The sequence below is a fragment of the Pholcus phalangioides genome, unplaced genomic scaffold (assembly GCF_987345545.1).
Source record: "Pholcus phalangioides strain wild (caught in Gottingen) unplaced genomic scaffold, Ppha-v1.0 ptg000015l_1, whole genome shotgun sequence".
NCBI classification, from domain to species: Eukaryota; Metazoa; Arthropoda; class Arachnida; order Araneae; family Pholcidae; genus Pholcus; species Pholcus phalangioides.
The window spans coordinates 81648253-81675955 of NW_028301608.1; the positions used below are offsets into that span (position 1 = coordinate 81648253).

The following is a 27703-nucleotide window of genomic DNA, read 5'->3' on the forward strand; positions in this document are numbered from 1 at the left end:
CCTCTCGAAATAATTATACAGTTTGCTGGTTACAAGTTGGCTCTGTTTATACCGCAGTAGATGCTGTTTGCTCAATCAGAGTTTGTCTTTGATTTGATTTTTGTTCTTTGATGAATAAGAAACGTCTAATGATTGGACAATGAATCCGGATACTAGTTTCCATTCATTCTGTAAAACATTCATTAATGATTTCTAGAAAGTTTGTTTACATAAAACTACAATTTTTTTTTGTAATTGAATTTAATTCATTTAATTCAAGTTACTTTGCTCTGTGAAACGTTTTATGATTCTAAATTTTAAGTCATCTTTTGCTATAAAGAACTTATCAGAACACTATCTAAAAATAAGCTCGTTTTCAACAATTAAAAAAGGAGAATTGTGCCAATTATTAAATTATATTATCAATTGCATAATCTCATTTTATTCTTATAGTAAACTATTATTCGTCACTTTGCTTGTCTCTCTGTGGCTCCTTCGTTTAAGAAGCAAAGAGCTGAACTGTATACAAACTGTGCAGCGGCTTTGGTGAGTAAATATTTGGTGAAGTCAATAGTGTTAAGGATGGAAACAATTTTAGAGCAACAGCGGAGATATCATGAAGAAAGGGAGCGTCTGGAGGAAGTGATGGTCAAAGAGCTGTTGCATAAAAAATCATCGGTAAGTTTCAATCGAGTTATTAACTCTTTCTTCTATAATTACGTGTTTATACGTTAGTAATGGGGGATCGGAAAAATATGTAATAATCATGTTGACACGTGAAGTGTTTGATAAAAAACAATACCTTTCGATGATAGTACGGAACAACTATAGTATAATCTATGTTTTGACGATTTCTTCTCTTTGTCGAGAAAAATGCCCGAAAGCATGATGAGAAGTCACCAAAAGTGGAACGGAGTCATGCTTCCCCACGTCTTTCTTGTCAAAAAAAAATCGCCAACATTGTCAAAAAGGTATAATACAAAGACTGTTAAAATGAAAAATGACCGAATGAAGGACACACAATTACAAAGAAAACAAACATTCTTGATCAAATAAGGGATCAAAATTAAAAATATGGCAGAGGATGAGTATGTACGGAGCTAAATGTTTATTTATTATGCTGTCGAAAACTTGCAGTGACATCACGCACCATCTTCTAGAGACATGTGACACAGGACGTTTATTAAAGGTGTGGCAGATTTGTTTCAGTCGCACCATTGGCTTGCCATATCTTTTGAAAATAATAAAACAAATAATTAGCTCATCTGTATTATAATTGCCGTGATGCGATTTTTCTTTTACATATATTGTCAGGATGACTCCCGCAAACCCAGTCACCGTTCTTCACTCTATGATCCGCCACCCCACGCACTAAGTGCATCATGACCATTTACCCCTAAATATAAGTAATTAAAAATGAATCAATTGTCATGAAGACTTTGTTATGGCAATCCTCCCAGGATGACTGTAAGCTTAATATCAGCTTTGCATGCAAGTGAAAAACAGTGAAAAATAAATTGTAATCCAAAAAAAAATCAAAGATGTAAGAGAAGAAAATAAATTGAAGATGAAAGTAAAAGAAGGGAAAAATACTAAAGCTGCTACTGAGATTCTAACTATAAACTTTCTTACTGCCAATTTTATACTCTACCAAGTGGGCTTACAGTGGATACTACCCCGAGTCCTAATTTAATTTATTGATCTTTGAACATCCACTAGTCACTAATGCCAGGGCTGGACAAGTCCTGGGCTCCGGGTCGTTAAGGGAACTTCAAAAAATTTTGTTGCCACCAAAAATTTTCTCAGTGTAGTTACTAATTTTCAGGCCGAGAGCAGCGGAAAATGTTTGGAATTTATAGCAGCATATCTGCTGACATGAAAGAGGGTCACTATGCCCTGAAAAAAAGTCAGAAGAAGCATTATTTTGAACCTTTTTCCCTTTCTAAAAATTTTTTGGTCTCTAAAAATCTTTTCTGGCACCTAGATTTTTTTTTGCGATTTGTCTAGTGCTGACTAATGTGCATGGGCTCTCAGAATGGTCACATAGGACTGACGTCGCTTTCTGTGCCACTGCACACTGAATAAAAGTCTGGATCCATGTATACATCCACAGCGTTTCCAAAAGGGGTAATACTGTGACGGTTAAAACGAAAAAATATTACGACAAAAGAACATCAATAATAAACAAAACAACATTCTTACGCTGAACATGGGATAAAGATTAAAAATATACTAGACCAGATACGGGACTGAAAATAATAAAAATCTTGATTTTTTCAAATCTGTACTGATATACAGGGCAAACAGGAGTATAGTATTTTACTTGCAAACCGTTCATCCTAGAGATGATCATTCCTCACGTCCAATGGGAAAAAATTTCTAAATAACGTGTAGTATTCAGATATGTCATCCATGTTTCAAGGGGTTGTATAGTTATTAAAGCACAAAAATTAACTTTTTATACAGTCCCCGTGTGCCCAAAGCCAAATTAGGAAGTTGTTGTTGTGTCTCTCCTGATGCCAACAAAAAAAAATACATGTTTATAAGTGCAATATTCACTGAGATATTCAAATTCGAAAAATAGAGAAAAATTGGAGGAAAAAACCGCATTAAATGCAGGTAAAATTCAACTGTTTACCTGTATTTTTAACAATGTTTTTCCCAACTCAATTTGAATGTTATACTGTTACTGTACCTATAAATTTCTTCCTTGCATTAATGAAAATACAATTGAATTTCATTCTAGCACAGAGACCAGATCAATTCCGACCATAGGACAAGAATTCTTCTTGACGTAAGTCCTTTTTTTTTGTCATTTTCTCAAAGTGTTGATAAAAATTATGCAATAATCTATATTCTCTTTGAGAAATTTAATTGTGTTTTAATTTATTCTTACTTGTACCGATCGATGACATTTTACCATAGACCAGATTTGTATGTCATCGGTGATTGTTGCGTCTCAAATGACATGGTTGCCTGTTTTCCCTCTTTATAAATTTAATAAAGGTTGTGAACTCTCTCTCCTCAACCTTTTTTTATTTGATGAAACTGAAAATGAAAAACTTTTGTGGCTGATAAATGGCACAATGGCAAAATTGTAGTTCCAGAATTTTTAGAATGAATTTGTTATAATTTTGGTGTAAATCTTGATGCAAAATTTATATTTTTGCCAGCCATTGCTGACATACCACCTTTTCTGACTGCTACAAGTTTGTTCATAGGAAGTTTATATTTTTCCTCAGTGCATAGTTTAATACTGTTTGCCACTATGTCTGAAATATCTTCCCTTTTTGTGGTTGGGTACGCTGATTTAAATCACTTGATTTTTATTAAGAAAGCTGCTCTATTTCTAGATTTTGTGCATAAAAAAATTGCAGAAAAATAAATGGAATTGAATTTAGTGGCAGCACTTAGTTCAGCAGTTAAGCTAACTGCACTAAGTATTTTCAATGCATTACAATATTGCACTAGGGTTCCCTTGATTAAAAAACAGAGGAATAATTTTTTTTTATAAAGCCTTGAATTCTATGCCCTAATTGCTGATTCAAAATAATTATAGATATTATACCAACATATATATAAATATCATTGTACTTTTTGTATTAAAATTTTGAGTTTGCTCGTTCTTTTATTAAAACTCATTAAATCTGTGAAAGAATAAAAATGTGTAAACTTGTAAGCATCATCATGCAAGTGGGAAAGATATCCACCAATTGCATGAGAAACAATCTTGTCAATAGAATTTGTTTTATTTAGTTGATGTCCCTTTGGTTATACATCAAGTGAATTGAGATACCTGCACTATATGTGTGATACTGAGTTGCCACCATGTATTCACTTTAATGAACGGAGGCCTCATAAATAAAAGCACTTTTCTCTACAAGAAAAATGTTAATCTATGAAGTTAATTTGGCCTCAATGACCTTTCATGTTACATAAACACAGATTTGCGGTGTTCATATTTTTTAGCTCATAGTTCTTTTGTAATTTAGTTCATTTAAACATAGTTCATTAATGCTCAATTAAATTCGAGTAATTAGGAGAAAAAATCAGTTGAATGATGTGAAAATCTGTTTTCTAAATGATCACCATGATTTGTTTTGATTAATAAGCAGTCAGTTAATTTTAATAAAAAAATTCAATTTAAATAAAAACTGATTTAAATAAAAAAAATCCTTTTTTTTTTTTTTTTTTTTTTAAACCATGATTTTTCCATACCCTATTTTGTAGTTTCGTGAATAGGAAAGATTTCTAAAAATCCTTGAGTGATGTACATATTGCCATCACAAACCCAAAGAAACAGTCATTTCAGCCACGTCTTGAACATCTGAAATTGCTATTGAAAAACACTGTACATTGAGGGTATTACTCCGAACTGGTCAGGGAAATTATCACCTATTTCTGTTGTTCTTTTGATCACATTACATCTTGGTATAAAAAATATCATGGAAGAAATGCTCTCTCATATTTAAGACAATTTCTGCAGCATTTATCATCCAACCGAAGAACTGTCAGAATTTGAAACTTCGCATTATGTTTTTCGCACAGTTTTTTGCAAATATGTAATTGATTTCATATATGTGGCGGCTCTCACTGCCGTTTCATTTGATGTATAGTTTTTTTATGTAAATGCTTCATATATATTTTTAATTATTTGAATTTTTTTTTGGATCTTGTTTGGATGCGGCCTGCGAGTTTGACACCCCTGCTGTACGAGATGAAAACCTGTCTTGAATGGAAACAAAAGATAGTCTGCTTGATGATTTATGTTTTGTTTTGCACCTTTACAAAATGGAAATCTGTTAAAACAGAATATTGTTTTAGTCTTTTAATGTTCCATTTCATACAGGTTTTACTGTATATATACATATATTTTATTAAGAAGGTTCAAATGAAGAATTTTCACAGTGAATATTTCATTTCTAACTTCCTAGAAATTTTGTATGTTTTTCAATATAACCTGCTTATTTTGAAATCCTTTGCCATTAGTATTTTTGAAGATTTTTAATTTGCTTTTGATATGCTTTCTTTTATTCAGAGACACATGGAATGCACTTCTTCTTTGAAAGAACTCTATGAAGATAAAGATGGGTAAGAAGGGTTATTTATTTATTCTTGTATTCAAATTTGACAAATGGGGACAACCAGTTTTCCACATTTGATAAATACCTAAATCTTTGTCTTAATGTATGGACTTGAATTTAGCTAAATTTATGCTCTTTTCCTGTTATCGTAGCTCCCTTTTCATTTTGTAAAATTAATTTCATTGCTGTTGTTTTATGCCATGTTATATTATTTCTGATTCAGGTTGCGAAAAGAAGAAGTAGCTTCCCTTTCTGGACCGAATGAATTTGCCGAGTTTTATAGTCGTCTCAGGGAGGTTAGAGATTTCTATAGGAAACATCCACATGAGGTAATTACAAGGAGATAAAACTCTTATTCTCTTGATGTATATCTAGTTTTAAACCAACGTATGTACACAGAGGGTAGTCTACTTTGGTTAGGTACAATAGAGCCCTGATTAATGTAGATTGATTGGAGCTAATATGAACTGGACCTTCCTCAGATAATAAATACTTTTCAGAATTTTCAAGTTAAATGATATAAATAAAGTTGTTATAATTGTGGAAATTACAATGAAACAGTATATATTTTTAGCTACTGCATGTTATTCATACTTTCAATGAAAAGATTAGATCAATATGTATTCACAATTTACAAGATTTTGAAGGTTACTTTACATATGAGAGGGTTGAAGTCACATTTTCAACAATTCTGGCTTAAGTCCATGAATGCAAGCTAGAAGAACTAAACTATTAAAAAAAAGAACTAGGCCTCAGCTTCAATAGCTCGCTTCTAGATTATGGAATCACAAAATTTTTAACATGGGAACCTATCACAATTCTAGTAAAACCTTTTCCTTAAAATGAGGATTAATGGACTTACCCACTCTGATGTTAACCCCCTCATTTAGTAGTTTTAAAAATAGTCTTTCAATGTCTTCTGTCATTGAGCACCAGTGAATGGTTTAGGAAACACCATGGTACTTGCAAGTAACTGGTTGAAGATGTTTGTCCAGTCCAAAATCTTACAAACTTATTTGTTGTATCACCTCTACTTCTCAAATAAAATTATTCCCATTTCCCTCTTACAAAGTCAGCCCATATGATCCCATGTCGTATCTGTAACAGGGGAAATATTTCACATTTTTGTTAAAACTAGTCTAAAATGTGTAGATCTCTTGTTACATGTGCTTCAGCATTCTTTGTAAGAGTTTATTTCAACATAAGGCATTTCACACAGCTTTTTACTGCAATTTATTTTCAAAATCAATTTACAAAGGAGATCGTGGATAACATGAAACTCAGTTAATTGAGGTCCTACTGTATTTTGAATTCAACTGATTATCCCTCAATCTTCTTTTTTTTTTTTTTCAGAGGCATACTTTAGCTGAGAAATTGAGTTCTTGCTTTTTCTCAAGTATTTTAAGTCAAATTTTTCGCTTATTTTGCTGAATTTTCAAAAGCTGTCACATGCGTTGGTTGTTAACTTCTTACATACAATTTTTTTTGTTTTAATTACAGTAGAACATAGATTATCCAAACATCAGTTTTCCGAACAACGCTGTCAACCAAACGCCTTTTCAACTTGACTCATTTTCAGTTTTCTATAGCCAATGATGCTCAACACAGTTGGTATTTTCTTGGAATTTCAGTCCTCTCATCTCCCAACTCGATAGCTTCGTTATATTGTACAATAATCCACTTCCAAACAATTGTACACACCATACCTTTGAGCTATAGATGTAAATAATGGCGGATCTGGGTATAGTGTATGTAGTTATAAACGATTGACAAGCAAACAAATGCATGAATAGGAGCAGATTTAGCTGCCTTTTTTTTTCTCCTCTACGAATTCATCGCAATCTGTGGGTGTGCCTTAATGAAAGAGAGGCAAGGGTCTTCTTGACAACAAAACAGTTCTTACCATGGTTTTGTCGGGGGGGGGGGGGTATCTTTCCTATCTTGCTTAAAAACAGACATTTTTCAAATTTTTCTTTAGCTTTAGTAGTGACAGCGCTTTCCGTCTCTCTCAAGTGCGTTGTTTTAAACATTGAAAAAAAAATTGAAAATAGTGAAAAAGATTGTAAGCGGTTGATGATGTGTGTAAACTTGCAGCCAAATACAGACTAGTTGTGGTAACCATCAGTGATTTAAAAAAAAATTTGGAATTTCGAGGACTAAAGTCTCGCGAAGTGAAGTTTTAGGAAGTTATGTCCATATTTTCATGGTTTTAACGCAACTACTGAACACAATCAAAATCTTTCAGATTTGAAGGAATGCTTAGATATGCTTCAGGAACTCCCTGTATAACTCCCGTGATGAAGGGGATGCGTCTCAGTGGTTGAAAATTGATAGTAACAATCCGGGATATCATTTTTGTGATGAAGATGAACCAACGGTAGATGTAATAACGCACAGTGAAGCAGAACAGTGTTTCACAAAATGTCTTGCATGGTTAGAATTGCAGCCTAACGCTGATCCGCTTCAATTTTTAATGTTGAAACTATTACAAGATGGGCGGCAAAATTTTGTATGAGCAAGTTGAAGCAATTAAAGATGGATTTTTTTTTTTGTGATACACTGCCTTTTTTTCATTTACTTTTCATAATAAGTTGGTTAAATTTAATTATTTTGAGTTTTTTGTTGTTGAATTTTTCAATTTATTCCTTTATGTTATCGAGAATTAGTTTCGAAATAAATTTTCCAAACTTTTTTCACTTTTCCGAACAACATTCAGTCCCGATGTGTACGAATAATCGATGTTCTACTGTATATAGAACAATATTATGAAAATATAATATTTATTTCAACTTTATATAAACAGCCTTTTGACATAATTGAACTTGTAAGACTTGTATTTTATTATTTGACACCTCCCATTTTGATTGATTATATTTTTTTCAATATCAATGTTGTTATCAAATGTTAGATTTCAGTTCCCATGAGTGTTGAATTTGATGAAATTAATAAGCTGCGAGAGAATCCAACTGAAGAAAATATGAGTAAGTGGTTTTTTTAGGCCATTCATCTGCTATGTTTTCAAATGCTGAATAATATTTTAACTGAGAGCAGATTGAGCTCTTGTTTTAAAAAATGCTCTGGTTATGATTTAATGCAGTTTAGCATGTTATTTAATTTGTGTGTAAGAAATTTCTCTCTGAGGCATGACTAAAAAAATCCTTTTATTTTTATGAATAAAGTTTCTTCTCAGATCAAGACTGACATACATGACTGTATTGTATGAAATTTTATAAACACAGACCTTTTAATGCTGTACAACCAAATGCTCACATGTTTTAAAATATTTTTAAATTTTTTTTGGTTAAAAATAATTTGTTTATGTACATGTAGTAAAAAAATCAGATGTTCTTTTATGTTATCAATATGAACATACGTGAACAAACAGCAAATATATTAGTGTGGGATACTTAAATTAATTTTGTTTCATGACAGCTTTTCTGTACATATATCCAGAGCTCTTTAATTCTATGCTGCCAACCATGGCTTTCCATGAACAAATTGTTGTTACCCAGTTTTTATTGAAGACCATTGGCTTTTCCTCAAAACGGCACCAGAGATAAGAACTCCACCAAACAAAAACTATTTTATTGACCTCATGAAAATGGTTTTTTTTTATGTTTAATGTGCACTTTCTATTCAAACCTTTTTTTCAGTCTGTGATTGCATTATTCTCTTACATTTCTGCTTGGTGTTGTTCCTTAGTCTCTGGCGGTCATTTTCCTAATCCTGTATTCTCTTACAATTCTTTTTATTGGTTTGCTGTTTTTGAATCATTTAATTGCTTCTATTTATTTTCCTATCGCCACCAGAAATGTGATCAGCCAACCGTTATCTGGCTCCACAGCTCTGTTAATCAAGGTTCTAATTCATATCAAACATAACTAACAGTTTTAAAAATGAAGTTTAGTTTAAGATGTTATGCCAGTCATGTACTAAATCAAATGCCGACATTCAGACTTGATGGAGATCTGTGAAACCTAGCACTGCAATAAACTTTATTGTGATGAATGTAAACCTGGGTGTGATGTGTAATCGTCAAAGGAAAAAAATCTTTGTGTATATTAAAAAAAGTAAAATTTCTTTCTAAAATTCAGATATGACAGAATTCACAGATGAAGAAGGATATGGAAAGTTCTTGGATTTGCATGAATGCTATGAGAAGTTTCTGAATTTGCGTGGAGTTGAGGTAAAACTTTTCATTATTTGCTCTAATAATACATATTATGAATTTCATTCTTTGGGAAAACCTAAAAATAAACATAAATGAAGAGTACAAGATTCATTGAAAGACTGGTTATTTGTGGAGATGATGGTTACAAGGAAGAAAATTCATCTCTGCCCCCACAGGGACTCTAACCCCAGTCTCTCTCGTTTGCCAGACAAGTGCTCTACCAACTAAGCTATAGAAACAGGTAGAATATTTGTTCCTTGTAATCATCATCTCCACAAATAACCAGTCTTTTGATGAATCTTGTATTAACAAGTGGAGAAGACATTTCTATATAAATGAACAGTCTCAACTATGAATGAGGTAGTGGGCTAAAATGCACTTTAACTGATTTAAATTTTTATATCTCAGATTATTCATATGATTGATTCATTCGAGGCTGCTTGTTATTATTATTTTTTTATTCAATTTCATGGAAATAGGTAGAATATGAAATAGTAGGGTAATATATTTTTTAGACCATTTTAATTATATTTTTGATGGGCTATTCTATTCTATTTTTCTTGCAGAAAGTGGATTATTTAACATATCTCTCCATGTTTGACCAACTTTTTGACATTCCTAAAGAAAGAAAAAACTCAGAATACAAAAGGTAAGTAGCCTACACTATTTAAACTTCTCTAAACTACATTAAAACCTTCACAATAACAGACACTCTCAGAACAGAAAAGTTTGTTCACTGACAGGGACTGTTTGTTAATGGGTAGTAAAACACATTGAAGCCTATTGACGTAATTTAAAAATGTGTTAGTTAATAGGAGGTGTCTTCTAATGAGGAGTGTCTGTTAATGAAGATTTTAACTATTTTTTTTACTTCGTTTCACTTCCGTTGTATTGGGGAAATATGTATAGCTTTTATTTACATCTCTCTTCATAGTATTTTCTTTATGCTTATGAAAATAGGTATTTGGAGTCAATCCTAGAATATCTTGAAGATTATGTTGGTAGAGTGAAACCTTTGGTTGATATCCGAGATGTAAGCTTATTAAAAATTATTACTATACTTAATTCTTCATTTTTTCTCACCACATTTTTAGAATTCAGAAACTCATTTTTTTGTAACTCTTTTGAGATTACCTTATATAATAATCTCTTAATAATTTTGATGATATACCTATTGAAAATGTGTATTTGAATATATAAGAATCAAGTACTATACCAATTTGAAAAAATTTCAGTTTGAACCTTTGTTGAGTCAGAAAAAATTTATGGAGAAAATCCTGCTAAAATGGATCACCCAAATGTGATAGTAGAACAAAATGGTTGACAGAGATCATTTTTGCTTCCACAAATAAAAAACTTGTGTATGTGGCAATTTCTCTGTGTAAATTGCTTAATTTTTGTTTTTATTTTTGAATTAATTTACTGATCCAAATTTTTTATGTTTATATTTATGAGAAAGCCCCATCAAGTTTTGGTCATGATTCTAATTTTGATACCAACTTTGAACATTTGAATACCACAGAATTTCAAAGCACTCGTTTGATTCTGAATCTCAAATAATTTTTAAGGAAACTTGCATGCCAATTGTGCTGAGATGTTTAAAAATCATTTTTGATCATAAAAATAAAATCTGATCACAAAAAATTTGACAATTTTTTAGCCATCAGACTCAGGAAAAATTAAGCTCAGAAGGGGTTAGTTGATTTTAAAGAGTTTTCAACATTCAAAAATGTCATTGATTTGGGGAAAACACACACTTAAAGAAACAAACCTAATATGATGAAATCTTTGTTTTTCCTTGAGTTTTTTAAAATTCAGAATTTTATTTTCAACAAATTTATTACATTTTTCATTTTTCATTCATTTTTCATCATATATTTATTTATGTTCATTATTATTTTTGCCTTAACACATGAAAATGAATTTCCAACTATTATTTTCTATTTTTTTTATAAATTACCCAAACTGAAATGTGCTTTTGTGAATATTAACAGGAAATGGAGATAGTAGTGAATGAGTTTGAGAAGCCTTGGGAAGACGGAACTTTCCCGGGTTGGCAGGTAAACGATTTATCATTTCTAAAATTTTGAATTGTTTTTTCTCATATGAATTATCAGTACAGATTGAAAAAGATGAAAACCTGAAGTCATGTCATCAAAATTAGATGAGTTTAATTATATGCATGTTGCTTCCAATGCCCAAGGTTGGCCAGTTCGTCCAGCTTCAAGGTGCAAATGTGGGCCGATCTCCCCAATAAAAAGTGTCTCACCACAGAAAGCAACAGGCCTACAGCAATACAATTATTCAATCATTGCACTTCACTCATAGTTAGAAAAATTGATGGTAGATAACAGCACTAAATTTAACTAGCATTACACAGAATCAAACTTCATGTCAGATTCAGTGCACGTGCATATTCCAATATGCACCAATTCGTTTAGAAGTTCTACTGAGGAATGTGTCTGAGGTACATGCAGGGTTTAGTAGTGATAACAGTTTGCCTGGCCAGTGTCCTATATTTGGGCTTTGGCCCACCCCATATATTCATTCAAGGTATATGTTGGGATATATTTTTGTGATAATTATGGACATTTGTAATTACCCATAGCAGAGCAGCCTAGGTACCCACCCCAGGTAGCTATGGCAACCCTAATGATCAAAGGAATCTTAAATATTGATATCTTAGTGATCCATATAGAGATATGTAGGGATTGATATACAGGGACCAGTCAAAGCCTGAAATTCGGATATTGAGCGGATCAACTGGGCAAGCCAGTTCACAAAGTGGCCAACTTTGGTCTTTGGCAGTAACATATATATATGGATATATATATATATATATATATACAGGGTGATTATAAAAAAACTATCCTGACATATGGGCCCCTAACTGTCATAACATTCACAGAAACTGGATGAAATTTTGGCATAAGGTATTTTGAGGTATGCGCTCAAGAATGATATGGAAAACAACAGTGTCACTCTAACAGTTACGGTTACAGTGAGAAAATTTCGAAAATATCAAATGGCAACACCAAGTTTTTTGTATTGGAATGTGATCTCCATTGTGAAAAACCCTAAATAGCGTTCGAACGGCAACTGTAGCATGAAAATCACCGGCGGTAGATAGGCTAAAAGTGAGGACAACCAATAAGGACAGAGAAGCAGCATAAAATAAAGCATTTTATTGTGTTTCACAAATTTTCCACATGACCTTCCATTCCAACGCTATTTAGTGTTTTTCAGCATGGAGATCGCATTCCAATACAAAAAACTTGGTGTTGCCATTTGATATTCTCGAAATTTTCTCACTGTAACCGTAACTGTTAGAGTGACACTGTTGTTTTCCATATCATTCTTGAGCACATACCTCAAAATACCTTATGCCAAAATTTCATTCAGTTTCTGTGAATGGTATGATGATAGTTAGGGGCCCATATGTCGGGATAGTTTTTTTATAATCACCCCGTGTATATATATATATATATAATATATGTGTGTGTGTGTGTGTGTGTGTGTGTGTATTTATTTATTTATTTATTTATAATCTTCTGTCAAAGCTATATATATATATAGCTTTGACAGATGATTTTTAGAGAAGATACAGCCAGGGCTGACTCAAGAGCATCACAGGCACAAGGTAAGGGATTTGCATTAGGGCCCCTACCAGACTGGAATAGCCTGCCTGCTATTTGTCATGCTTATTCCTAAGGAATTATAATACCAGATCTCATAATTATAAGAAAGCCCACCTATGCAATGCAAATGAGTCCCGCCCTCCTCGGGCCCATGCATTAAGACTGAACAGGGTACAGCCATTTGTTATGGAACTGAATGGAATCTGAATCCTTTGAATTACAGCTGGAACATGAATGTGATTGCAGATGAACATTTCAATTGGGCTCTGAATCATAAACTCTGATGTTATTATGAACCAGGACAGGGGTTGGGAAGGGCAGAAATATTTCCTTTCAGAAGAATTTTGAACTACCACCCTTTCAAAAACATTTAAATTAACAGAAATTGACTAACATAGTATATAACAGATATTTTCTTTTGATATTTAATTTTTTTCACCGAAATATTTTTTTCCTTCTCATTTTTGGTCATCTTGCTTGGGAGGTACAAGCTCCCTGATAACCCCTCATGCATTCGCGTCTGAACTAGTATACTACAGTAAAATCCTGATTCAAAATAGCTGCATAAAATCTTTGTGTTGGTTGTAATAAAAATGAGCAAATGAATTTAGTAAGGTTTTTAGCTAGATTAGACTCCTAGTTAGATTTTTGACACATTATGCATTTATGATTGTTATGTTAAAAAATAAATTCCAACCAATCCTTATAATTTGATTCACATATTTATTCATTTAGAAAAATAATGAACAGTTTCATCACACTGACTTTATATTATGATTAATATGATCTGAGAAAAAAAATCAATCTTTCTGTATTCATAATAATTCATCATTGATTGCTGAATTCATTTTCAGAAAGAAACCGAAAGTGCTCTCACTCATGCTGGTGCCCATCTTGATCTTTCTGCTTTTTCTTCATGGGAGGTATGCTCACAATTTTTTCAAAGACTACTTCATTGTCTATCTGTTCAAAAATTTCAATTATTACGGTTGTAATAAATAAATGACTAATTATACATGATTATATCAGTTAGTTATATTTATTTATTTAAGGATGATTCAAAACTCAACGTACAAACTTTTATGGGAAATAAAAAAAATCAGAATCGCATAGGAATGTATGACCGGAAACCCCAAACTGATCAGCTGGACGATAAACAAAGATGCAGAAATGATAAGCCAATAATGGGTGGAAAAACTCTTTATTTAGTAATACTTTACACAATGACAGTACTCTAAGTTTCACGACAAGTGCTCAAATTTCTTACCATCCATGTCGCAAGAATCTCAGTCACATCTACAAACAGCTGCAAAATGCCGGATATTTTTGAAAGGATTCTACAATCACTGTTTTGCCGTTGTGAAGCGTACATTGTAATATATCACCCTAGGGGCTCACATGTTCCATTAACATTAAATGGTCCCTCGGGAGAGGACCCGGTCATGTCACGAGAATCTCTTTGTTATATTTCTTATTTATGCATAATATGTCATGATATTTTATTGTGTTGATATATATGAATATATATAATGAAACTATATAGTATTATTAAATACCTTATCTCACAGGCGGAGGTACCCGCAGACTTCCGTTAGTCTTAATAGTTCCATGATTTCATACCATAAAATAGCCATGTAAATAATGTGGAGAGAGCCTGATCAACTTCCTCCATCTTGTTGAGACTGTTGCCACTGAAACTTAATAATGTTAAGGATAGCTCAACTCTACATGTCCGTATGCAAATCATCTGAATGACATCATCAATTTCTTCCTACGCTGAGTGTCTGCCATACAACAATAAACCTGTTCACCTCCACTACAAATAGTCCAGCTATGCATTACCTCATCGCATTTCTTCTTCATTCATCTATCTGCACTAAGAGCAGCCATGAGGCTCTTCGTGATAATTTACTAACAACCTACGATGTTCTGTTAATTGCTAAAATATGTGACTAATCCTACTGAGCTTGAAATTACTCCGGCTGGTCCGTATAGTCGTTGTCTTGTAATGATGATTTTACTCATCTAGTCCAAGGAGTTTGTATATTTCTAATCAGACAAAGTGTTCGATGTGAGCGATGGCCGTTGTAATGTAATTTACGTCCACATGTCTGCAGTACGGCGTTCCAGGATGCTCAAAGGAGCTTACAACAAAAACTGATGGCCATCATCTTCCTCGTGTGATGAAATCATCTGTGTGTCGTCTTCCAGTTTACTAACTTCTGATGTCTTGGCGAGCTGTGTCTTGATGTGCTGTCTCATGAATTATGATCTTCCCGCTAGTAACATGTACTTCATCATCAATGTGTTGATTCACGAACTGTGACCATGCACTTCTGTCGATCTGGTTGAATTGTTCACCATTCCCAGTCTGATTTCCCTGAGAATTCAGCTAGATCTTCGTAGTCTGTGTGGACAGTTGACAACATAAGTGGGTGAAATCTGTTCATATCCTATTCATTGAGATCATGGCTATTCTTGTTTAATGATAATATTTGAATTAACGTATTGTAACTTAATTTAATTGTGTTTTTGACTTTAATAAATGACTTAATCTGGGAATTGCCAATGTTTCTTTGAGTTTGTCTGTGACTTATATTATGGATGCAAGAATCGCGGGACGTAGCTGAAACTCCCCTAAAAGTTTGTACATTGAGTTTTGAATTATCCTACATAGTCAGCGCTTGTTGTAATGATCATGCATTATTGGGACCTTTCCATTATAGTGGTGCAATAAGTAAAAAAAAAATTCTATTCATTCCAATTCCACATTTTATTTTTTATCCAGTATAACGACCTACAATGACCATTCAATCCAATGAAATATTGGAACTCAGCTCTACGCTGCTTCTTTTTAGCAAAGAAATGTATAAAATCCCTGTTTTTAATTTGCAAAAATGTGTTTGACCTTGACCCTTGAAGAATTCTGTACATTGGTGTGTGCATGTAATTAATTATTGAAATTTTTTATTTTCTAATTTCTTGCATTTTCAACTGCAACTGTTTACATTATACAAAATGAATAATATAATTTTTCATTCCGTTCAAGTATGAACTTTCTTAAAAAGTGAAGTTTTTTCAAATGCTCGATATAACAATCTGTCAATATATTGTATATTTTCTGTGAAATGAGAAGGATCATTATAAAGAATGTTGACTATTATTTACAAGAAGTGTCCGAAAAACAGAGATATAGTCCTCCTACCACGAGATGATATTTGGCTACTGCACGTCATGTCACGTCAAACGATTCTATTTTATCCTAGAGGGACATGCCAATCGTGAAAGCTCAGTCATTGATAAACTTTTCTCGATGTGCAATCGTTTTACCAAAAAAAATTGAATAAAATCATCCGACGTGACATGACGCAGCGAAAATTCATTTCGTGGTCGGAGGACTATACAACAGTTAGTACCTTCCAGAACACTTGATACTCAAACCAGACTCAGTGTAGCAATGATGAAAGATTGTGTGGGAATGGAAGAAGATCATGGTTACCCCTTTAAGTGGCACAGCAGAAATCACTGAACTCCCTTGGAAAAAAAGTGTCATATCTTTTTAAATGAAGTAGGCCTTTTCTTATAATTTTCAGCAGGTGAAAACTTAAGGGATATAAGGAGATGTGTTCCATTGAGAAATCATGGACTTGCCAATGCTAAAATAAGAGGCTTTTAAGTAGGTGAGGTATGGCGCTTAAGGGGTTAAAGTCAATACAGCCAACATATGCAATAAAACATTACATTTCTGCATGTGTGTGATGCATCTTTACTTCTTGGACAAGCAAGGTATATCACTCATTTATTGAAATACAGTTTCAATGGAACAAAAATCTTATATTATGTAAGTCCATTTCATTAGCAGAATATTAAGTAAGATGGTTCATAATGAGCCATCATTCAGTTTTAAACCTTATTTTATCCTGATAGCTTGATTCATTACATCACCATGTTTTAATACTTATATTTCTCCAATTTTCACTCATTTTTCCATATTTTATTAAGCTTAAACTTTTCTTTTTAATTAAAAAAAAAAAATCTATGGTTTGTGCAGTCATACTCATAGGTGTATTTTATTTTAGGAACTGGCATCGCTTGGTTTAGACAGATTGAAGTCAGCTTTATTGGCTCTTGGGTTGAAGTGCGGCGGGTATGTTATATATGATATATTTTTATACTTACAAAATTCTGTAGTACAAATATATGGTTTTGTAAATCACTGTTTTTTTCAATTTGTATAACATAATTTTTATAATATGTGTTTTAGGACTTTAGAGGAGAGAGCACAACGGCTTTTCAGCACTAAAGGCAAAATGTTAACAGAGTTGGACCCTTCAATATTTGCCAAATCCAAGCCAGGGAAAGCTGGTCGAAACAAAGATCTTGAAAGACAAAAAGAGATTGCCACACTTGAGGCTCAAGTTTACAGATTGGTTGAACTTGTTTCTGTAAGTTTTCAAGTGATCAAAAATTTTACATTTTTTATTATGGTAAAATAAAATATGAGTTTGATTGTAATTTTGTTATTAACGATATTGGGGTTTTAGTAAGTCCAAAATTTATACTTAATAAAATCAATTTTTTTTTGCTATAAAATTGTGTGAACGTTTGATCGTTTTTTCTTTTTGACATGAATACGTCTTAAATCATCTGATGACACTGGGAGCGTTCGCAAAAAAGTTGCGCGACAAAATTCTTAACTGCTCATATCTCAGGAAGTATGTGATGCTCGTCAAAAGTACTAGTATCGTCAAATGCACATTGCAAGGGTGCATTCAATGATATCTCTTCGGTATCGATATCTCTTCTCATATCACCAGGCCCGCTGCTCTGATTCGTAACAAGTTGTTTTACGCTATATCTTGAGCAGTTCACTATGAAAATAGATGACATTGGTATCGTTTGTTAGCTATTCCAAAGTCAAAGCCAATGATGATATAATTCCTTGTTATTATCATGGGCTAATATTGACTGGCATAATTTCACTATGAATAATTAATTCATAATTTCATTATGTCAGTGCCTATCACACAATTAAAGGAACAAAAAACGTATTCACACCAAAACTTGCGACGTGTCTATGACACAACTTACCCCAATTTTTTGAATAGCAAAATTATTACACTAGAGTGGAAAATAGAACATAGGTGCCAAAAAATAAATATGTAGCATCATATTATTTCCTTTTTAACTTACACTCACATGCAAATTTCTTCTCTTTGTTTCTTTCATTTGAATTTCCTTAAATGTATTTTTTTTTTAATTTTCTAGGAACAAAGGCAAGCAACAAAAGAAAATGTGCAGAGAAAGCAAGCTCGCACTGTTGGTGAAAGAGAAGAGTCTGATAATGAAGCTTCAGATACAGATTCAGATGATGATGAGGATAATGATGTTATATATAATCCGAAGAATTTGCCTCTTGGTTGGGATGGGAAGGTAAAAAACTGTTGTATTTAATAGATATTAGTACCTATTAATATTACTAAAACAAAATTGTTGGAAGAAGTTTGGGTTATTTGTGTCTTTCTTCAGGGTTTCCTTTTTTTAAATATCATATTAAATATTATTTATATTAAATTGAAATGTTATGGTTTTTTTTTTTCAAATATGAAATTGAATGAACATATTAAACTTTCTTTCAGGATAATTTTTTATTATAAAATATTTTTTGAGAAAGTATACATCTTTCATGCATATTCCTATTTTCCAAACAATTTTTGAACTTTCTATTATTAATTTTTCTTTTATTTGAATTTCACTGAAGTCTTATTCAAAATTCTTAGTTTATAAATTTTTAATTGTAATTATGTTTAATATTATAATTATCTTCAAGTTTAATGAAAGACTTTATTTCTTCAGAAAAACTGTGTAAGAAGTTTTGCATGATTTATCGCATGAGGAAATCTATTTTTTTGTCTTTTTATTCATGATTCTTTCTCTTATTTTTGCTAATATTTATATTGAAAGAATTTTATTTATATTCCAGCCTATCCCCTATTGGTTGTACAAGCTACATGGATTGAATATTACATATAGTTGTGAAATATGTGGAAATTACACTTACAAGGGTCCAAAGGCTTTCCAGAGACATTTTGCTGTAAGTAATGGTTTAATAATAACCCTTCCCACTTGTTATTATAGCTTTGTTACTCTTAACCAGCTATAAAAGTTTGACTTGGTTGATCTGTATAATTTGGCAATTTCAGTAATTTAAGAGATGAACGCCTCTGATGTAAAAGTATTTAAAATTCATTAAGTTGGACATTCCTCTTTTTTTAATAATCTTTCCAGCTCATTATTGCTTGCATATTCACAAAAAGTAGTGTAGTCTCAGGAAAAAGTATTGTGTGTGAAAAGAGCTCAAATGAAAATAGAATTCATGAGATAAAGTTAGTTTTATCATTGTGATATATATTTATAAATGATTCATAGGAGTTTTACAATTTGATTTTGGTGCCTGCAAGATCAAGCAATATAAACATGAAATTGGTAGATGTCAAAATGAAATTGTAAAACTCCTATGAATCATCTATAAATACTGAGTAGTAATTTTTAAATAGGTCGCAGAATTTAAAATCTTGGCTGTTAGAACATTTTTAATTGGTAAAGTCCTTCCTTTTTTTTAAATAATACTTTGGCTTTTTATTTTTCCAGGAATGGCGTCATGCGCATGGCATGAGATGTTTAGGCATTCCAAATACTGCACATTTTGCTAATGTAACACAAATTGAAGATGCTCTAGGCTGTACGTATTTCATTTATTTTATTTTAACAGTTTTATGTAACAATTATTATACATTCGAATCCTGTTATAATGAACTCCAACAAACCAGAGAAATCACTTTGTTATAACGAAATTACATTATAAAGGAATTCAGAGATTTTGCATTGCTCCTATGTAAACTTATCTGGGAGATTAGAAAAGTGTCCGTTAAAACGAGATTTTTGCTATAGTAGTATTTGTGTTGAAACGGAATTCCACTGTATTCATTGTTTAGATCAGCAGTTCTTGACTTGCGGGTCGCAAAGGCTTCTGAGATGGGTAGTTCAAATAAACTAACAGCCAGGGCTTTTTAGCTATGGGTCCTGCTCCTTCTGATTCACAAGGACTTCTGAGAGGGGGTTGTATGGATCATGGCCCAAACTTGATTCACAGTGTTTTCCAAGAGGGGGCCTTACAAATCTAATTACAGCCAAGAGTTTTTGAGCTATGGGTTCACGACCCAAACTTGATTCGTGGGGCCTCTGAGATGAGCCGTGTAAATCTACTTACAGTCCTGTTATAACTGCACTTATTGTGTCACTGGTTTTCATTAATTTTGAAGAACAAACAGTCCCATATGGATCGCAAAGCTGATCGTGTTGATTTTGGGTTGCAGCAGAAAAAGGTTAAGGACCCCTGGTTTAGATATTCATCACCATAATTTTGACTGTTTTTGATTGTATTCAGAATGAAACGAGGAAAAGTTGTGAAGTAAACAAAGTTAAATACATTTATGGAATCTAGTGGTGGTATATATGCATATAAAGTGTTAAGTAAATATAGTGATGAGAAAAGAGCATTCAATTATCAATTCAAGATTTATAGTGAAACCTTGCTACAACTATACTTGATATAATGATAAATCCCTCTACAACGATATTTTTTCAAGTTTTGCTTAGAAATGCCTACAGACTAATGTTGAAATGACTGCCTCTTACTATAACAATAATCCCTCTACAACATTTTTTCCTGGTCTGCAGAGTATCATTATATCAAGGTTTCACTGTACTTAGGCAATCTTTTGAAATAAAAATTACATTTAAGTGACTTACTGCTACTTGTAAACTTAGATTCCTTTTGCGGGTCCTCAAATTTTAATCGATGAATTCTTGAAATCATTTTTATATTTGATAATTCTGTGCCTAGTTTTGGCATTTTCTTGTAATAGCTTTTTATTCTAATAGTGTGGCAGAAACTGAAAGAAATGAAAACAAAGGAAAGGTTTGTCCCAAGCAATGAAGTAAGAACCTATTTTAATGTATTTGATTTATTTGAAGAACTAAAGTTTGTTTTTTAGATGCAATCATGTTTATTTAGAAAATTATTTTGAGTATTATATTTATGTACATTCAATTGAGCTCTTATGTAACAAGCCTAGGCCACTATTTTATTTGTTAAATCGAGGAAATTGTAAGGCTGGTTATCCACTGAACACCACTACAAGCAATAACAAGTCTTGTGTATGCACAAGGAGGCTAATACTCTTGCGCATAAACATGACTTATTATGGATCGTAGTGGTTTCCAATGGGTGATGAATCTGAAAAGGTTGTAGGGTGGTCTGTATTTTATATGCAACACTCCCATAATTTTATTCATCTCAATGTTTGCATGAAATGTTCTGTTTTTATTCCTTTATTTTCAATGAAGCATTTCTGAAATTTCGAAATCAAGAATAAAGATTATATCCATGACTTATAAATTATTGCCTTTGACAATTTTTTTGGCTTTAATTGGCAATTTTACTCTTGCATTTGATCTTTTTTAAGCTATGATTGGCAACTATGTTTGCTTTTTTTTTGGCTGAAATCGGGAACTTGCATTTGAAATTTTTTTAGGCAATATTCGGTGATAACCCATATGGTCAACCTATGCATTTATTGGGTCGTGTGTATTAATACTTTTCTACCAGAACACCTTTCCTACTTTAGGTCTTTGTTTTACATTTGGTTGCTAAATCTTTGTTGATTCCAAACTTCTCTTTGCAAATTTTTGCCAAGTATCGCATCACTTTTAAAACAGTCAATCAATTTTTATCAGGCAGTCTGGTTGCCTACCTATATTTGGTACCTATTTGCAAAGATTTCTCCTTTACTAAGAGGTCTACTACTTAAAGAAACAATTTGGAGCTTTTTCCACTCAATGTTCATAATGGTTTTTTGAACAATGGTTTTCCTATTTCTTCACATATTTTGTCAATCGTCACTAATGTCAGTGCAGTAATATCCAATCATTCATTTGAATATGAAATGCATTTATGCCAAGTCAATTATTTTTGTAAACTTTGGGGATTTTTAAGTTTAACTTAGGTTTTAAATCCATCATACATACCTTTGATGCACATTTAAATTTTATGATAAATGAGGCACTTGTGTTTCTAAGAATCCTAGAAATCACCAATGAAAAAGGCAAATACACAGGAAAATATAAAATTCCTAATTCATTTCGACATACTATGTGTGCTGTCTTCTGAGAAGAAATGTATTTAAACTTAAAACTATCATGCTGACCGAGGATTCTACCTGGGTCAGTTACCAAATCTTAATTCCAGGTTGCTCAGTGGAAAGAAAATATGTATATTAATGTCAAGCCTCGTGATCAGAACTGAAGAAGAAGACATTCTGACCACAACGTTTGACATGAACAGACATATTTTTCTGCTGAGAAACTGAGAGTTAAGATTTGGTAACCAACTCAAGTAAGATTCCTGGTCAGGATGATAGTGATTATCTCTTTCTTTTGAAAACAGCACATATAATGTATTGAACTGCATTAGGAATTTCTTGACATAAAAGATGAATGAATAAAATCCGCCTTCAAATTGATTCCATTGTAGCTGAGATCTCTTCCAGCCAGGCTTCATGGCAGAGCTGAGGCCCACAGACATAAAAAGTTTGGGAATATCTAGTATTTGAATTCTATCTCTATTACAGTAAATGCTGAATAATTTTGTAACCAATCTTCTTTCCTTCTATGATATGTCTAAGTATTTATAAGCAAAGGCAAAAAACTTCAACGTTGTGTATTCATTCCATGTATTTTCCTTTTTCATTGGTGATTCCTGAGTATTATTAGGCAAAGTTTTAGACTATAAATTGGTTTATTTACTCTTCCGTATTTCTAATGATCGTCCAAGTATAAATTTTTTTTTAGAAATAATTTGAGCCATAATACAGTAAAATACATTTTTAACAGAACCTGTATTAAGCGTAAACTTGTCTTCAATGGAAAAAAATCTTGTTCCTGTGATTTCAATGCCAAAATATACATAAAAAAACCTAGATTCAATGAAACTTGTCAAACATGGAAAAATGGAAAGGAAAATTGTACCCTCTTTTAGGAAAAGTTCACACAATTTGTTTTAGACCAGCATCGCTCTATAAAAGTAGTATTAAAGTTCTTTTATCAAACTTGAAAATGCAACCAATAAGCACATTGATCACATTCGAGCGAATGTAACCAAGAAACTTATTAGTTATTTTTTTCAAGTTCTGTAAAAGATCTTTTATTAAACTTTTGTAGTGTAATATGCCAGAGCTTTACTGTTATCAGGTAACATTTTATCATGATTAATAAAACTTAAAAAAACACACACACACTTTGACTGTTTTTCGACCAGTAGACCAAAAGATCATACAAAATGATAAAGTGCCTTTTCAAAATTTTTCATGCAATCCTTGCTTGCCAATATGAGTTCTACTTGACTAACCTTTAGACTATCTAGAACTGTTTCCTTACTTGATGCTGTGGTTTCAAAAGCCATATGTAGTGGAGCAGTTGCTTTCTGAAATTGTAAGGTGTTTTTTTTTTGGAAAAGCAGGCTTTTTTACGGAAGAAATCGGTGTAAGGGGTGGGTTTCCAAATGATATGCCAGACTTACAAAATTGTATACAAACTGCTTTCGGTGATCGCTGTGTTGAGCAGGGCCAGAATTAGAGGGAGACAAAGGGGACAATTGCTTGGGCGGCAAATTTTAGTTGGGAACAAAAACATTGTAGTAAAATCATCAGATTTTACAGTGTGGTCATGGCAGCAAAATCATATTCTCCCCCACAAAAATCCTAGTTATAGCCCTTGTGCTGAGGATTACATAAATATAGATGACAATGTACATATGATAACCTGACACCCTCATTGACAATTTTAGAGAAAGTCAAATGAACGTAAATGCCAGTTCAGATGAACGGCGTGAAATGAACTTTTATAAAGAGAATTTGTGGAGATAGAAATATTTAGTAATTATTCAGTAGATAATGTGCAATGTACATTATTTTATCTATTTAAATTTACTTCATTTTATTTTTATTTCAATTACATACAAGATCATTACATAATTTTACAAATTATGTTAACTCAACCTTTATTAAGTGGAAACCTGTGTTCAATGGAAAAAAACCTCGGTCCCTTGCAATTCCTTTGAAAACAGGTTTAACTGTATTTAGAATTTTAGTGATTATTTTCTATGCTTTTTAAAATATAAAATTTATGAACAATCAAATTACAAATTATCTTAATATGCCTTAATTTTAACATTTACAAGTTTCTGGTTTGATTCTATGAAATCGGATACCTATTTGTTTTTCAAAATTAATTAATGTGAATCATCTTTCTTAATCATTTCCTTTTTTCAATAATTCATCAGGGTACGCTGATGTAAATCATGATTAAAATCACTTGATTTAAATCACAGAATTCAAATTTTGTTTTTTCTTTACATTACTTCCATAATATTGAAGTAAAAGTAACTTGGTATGGTGTATATATTATTGATATATGGTAAAGTGTTTGTGATTAAAAGAAGTATAGATCTTTTTTGGGGTAAATATAGACTTGAACTTAATCCCTAGATACAGTGCAGAAAGAAAGCTGCTCTTATTTCTAGATTTTGTGCATGGAAAAATTGCAGAAAAATATAGGGAGTTGAACTTGGCACGTAACTAAACTGCACCAAGTATTTTCAATGCATTACAATGTGGCACTAGGGTTCCCCTGATTAAAAAACAGAATTTCTTTTTATAAAGTCTTGAATTCTATTATAGATGTTATACCAACATAAATATCATTGAACTTTACTTTTTTTTAATCAAAACTCATTGAATCTGTGGAAGAATAAAAATGTGTAAACTATTAAGCAACATCATGCAAGTCGGAAACTCATCCACAAATTGTGCAAGAAACAATCTTGTCAATAGAATTTGTTTTATTTAGCCGAATGGCCCTTTGGTTGTACATCCAGTAAATTGACATATCTGCACCACGCGTGTAATACTGAGTTGCCACCGCACATTCACTTCGATTGGGGGCTCATGGATGAAAACAATTCTCTACAAGAAAAATATTAATCCATAAAGTTAATTCGGGCCGAATGACCTTTCATGTTACATAAACAAAGATTTTTTTGCTTGTTTATTCGTTAACGCTTAATTAAATTTGAGGAATTATGAGAAAAAAACAGGTGATATGAAAATATGTATTATTAACTAAAACAAATCTTGTTAATCATTAAGAAGTCAGTTAATTGAAATAAAAAAATCTGATTCAAATTTAAAAAAAGATTTTTTCATACCTTGTAATTTATTACTTAATAGCTTTTAACTTATTTTTTAGGAAGAATATGAAGATACCAAAGGGAATGTTGTCAACAAGAAAACATACGAAGACTTGAAAAGACAGGGACTCCTGTAATAAGTGCATCATGCTTTGTGTGTGTCATCATTTATATTTTACCTTTGTAATGTATATAATAAACTACTCCATGAAGGAATAAAAAAACGTGTGAAATTCTCATTTAAAAATTACATTTATTTCAAATAAAATTTCAAGATTGAATCCTATTTTGAAACAGTCTTGACTAGAATAAACACATCAAATTCATTACATATATGGTGTGACAATCAACAGAATGACTAGGAAGATGTACAATAAGCTTAGCAACTGTTTCATCAGAATTTGGCACATTTCAATTCAAATAATTGGCAAGCACTATGTGCATGTGTACTACAATATAGCATTTAAATACACAAATATTTCAAAAAATATTAAGTTTCTATGACATTAAATTTTGAGCCAAAGGTGTCTGTACAAAACATTTATTTCTAATTATTTCTATGAATTTTGAATTGAAAATGTGTTTACATTATCGTTTTTTACAAGTAGCTGTTGAATAAGCGTTTCCAGTAGCCATATAAATCTAGTTGTAAATACCTTTTTTTTTTAAAACCAGCTCTTCCACTAGAAATGTATGACATGTTGCTCTTTGTGAATGTTCAAAATCTGATTATATAATTTTACTCTTTGAAAATGATCAGATAATGTTGGAATTTGATTAAAAAGTAGCATGCAATTTTTTTTTTTTTAAACTAAAAGAGATCTCGCTTTTAAATCTCGTATTGTCTTTTCCAAACGTGAAAATGTTTCTCTTCTCTGAAGAATGTGAAATGCAAATTATCAAAGGGAAGTTTTGGTTAGATATAGTGGAAGGGGGAATGGAAAAACTAGGATTCAACCTAGGATCAGTGATCTCTCAAGGGAGGGTCCCAAAAGATATTTTAGTGATAAAACTGTATTAAACAGTAATAGGGCTTTGATTCCCAACCAATATATCAATGGAATATTAGTTACCAGAGTAGTTAAGGCAAGAGAAATAATGAATGAATGAACTCCACCTCTGAACTGATCCCATTGTTGCAGAGAACTCTTCTAGCCAGGCTGAGTGGGGGGGGGGGGGACCCAGAAATGTAAAGAGTTTAGGAATCCCTGATATTTGAATTCTATTACAGTATAAATACTGGATAATTTTGTAATCAAAATTTTTTCCTTTTATGATTGTGACCAAGTCTTTAGGCAAAAACATTTATCTTGATTTCAAAAAGACATTCAATCGGGTCCAACAAGTGAAGTTCCTCAAGGGAGTGTCCCTGGCCCCATACTTTTGACATGTAGCTTTTGGGGATAGTCGGAAATCAAAGCGAGATAGAGAGTTGTTTCAAACAAACTAAAATATGATTGCAGCATAGGCAAACAAATAGAGCTTGGACGCTCATTTTAGCTTGAACAACTCATTTCACTTACGAGTTAAATATTTTTCCAGATGCAAATACTATGACCGATTTGGGAATTCTCATTGATATCAACAGCTTAGGCTTTCTGAATATTGTTAGGCAGTGGACAAAAAAAATAAAATGTTCAGCTTCATCCTTAAAAAGATGTTTGCATTCTCCTAAAGTGATTCTTCCACTTTTCTGGGACCAAGTTTGTCCTGGACTGGAGTATTCAGTGAGATTTTGGAGACCATATCTTTATAGGGACATAAACTTGGTTGAGGGGTTATGGAGGAGTCATGCAAGGAGTTCACTCTCATAGGGCTTAAGCTATGGAAGAGAGGCTTAAAGTTTCTAATATGTTTACATTGAAGAAAACAGGTTTCTGGTGGGATACGATAGAAGTTTTTAAAATTTTCAACGGAATGGGCCTTGAATTTTATTAATACACCATCAATCTAGTGTTTTAACAAGGGGACACCAATATCGATTAGTAACCCCCTCAGGCCAAAAGGCTTACATCCTCACAGGACGGCCTGGGTCATGTCTGGCCCTACAGTATTATTAGTAAGTGACAACTTAAGGTTGTAGTGTGGCAGGGAATTTTTCTCCAACAAACTTGTCAATAAATGGAATAGCTTACTGCTGTTTGTTGGGAATTCTACCACAATTGGGACTTTTAAAAAGATATGGGATATTTATATTGGGATGAATTAAGCTATCCACACAGATTAAACCACCATAATTTTTATGTGGGCAGTGTATATTTTATCATATAATCATTCATTTTTATTAGTTTTATTTTAGTGTGTATTCGTTTTTTGTTATAATTGCTCTTATTTTAGGTTAAAAATTTGACATCCATATTTATTTATGGGCATCTTTCTTCAGCTGAATCAATAGGTATTTTGTCTGTTGTAGCCTTAGTATTTATATAAGAAATTTTGGTAGAATAGAATATTCAATTTCTCAAAATTTTTCATTCAAAAATTACAATGGAAAAATTAAAGACAATTATTTTCCAGTCTTTGA

The 27703-nt window shown here is 32.2% G+C and overlaps 1 protein-coding gene across 1 annotated transcript; it reads left to right on the top strand.

The window, feature by feature from the left end:
- The first annotated feature begins 418 nt into the window (after window positions 1–418).
- Window positions 419–27694, top strand: noi (splicing factor 3a subunit 3 noi). The gene is made up of 17 exons (XM_089244491.1): window positions 419–657; window positions 2726–2773; window positions 5018–5070; window positions 5287–5392; window positions 7972–8044; window positions 9158–9249; window positions 9801–9883; window positions 10195–10267; window positions 11229–11294; window positions 13727–13795; window positions 16952–17019; window positions 17137–17317; window positions 18141–18305; window positions 18856–18966; window positions 19524–19614; window positions 20817–20872; window positions 25239–27694. Exons 1-17 carry the CDS (start codon window positions 562–564, stop codon window positions 25314–25316), a joined length of 1509 nt encoding a protein of 502 aa, XP_089100617.1. The 5' UTR covers window positions 419–561; the 3' UTR covers window positions 25317–27694.
- The last annotated feature ends 9 nt before the right edge of the window (window positions 27695–27703 follow it).

Bases quoted from the DNA above. Each gene is read 5' to 3' on its own strand.
- noi (XM_089244491.1), top strand. From the start codon at position 562: ATGGAAACAATTTTAGAGCAACAGCGGAGATATCATGAAGAAAGGGAG. The intron at 17,318-18,140 runs GTAAGTTTTCAA...TTAATTTTCTAG, and splicing joins GATTGGTTGAACTTGTTTCT to GAACAAAGGCAAGCAACAAA. The intron at 18,967-19,523 runs GTAAGTAATGGT...TTATTTTTCCAG, and splicing joins CTTTCCAGAGACATTTTGCT to GAATGGCGTCATGCGCATGG.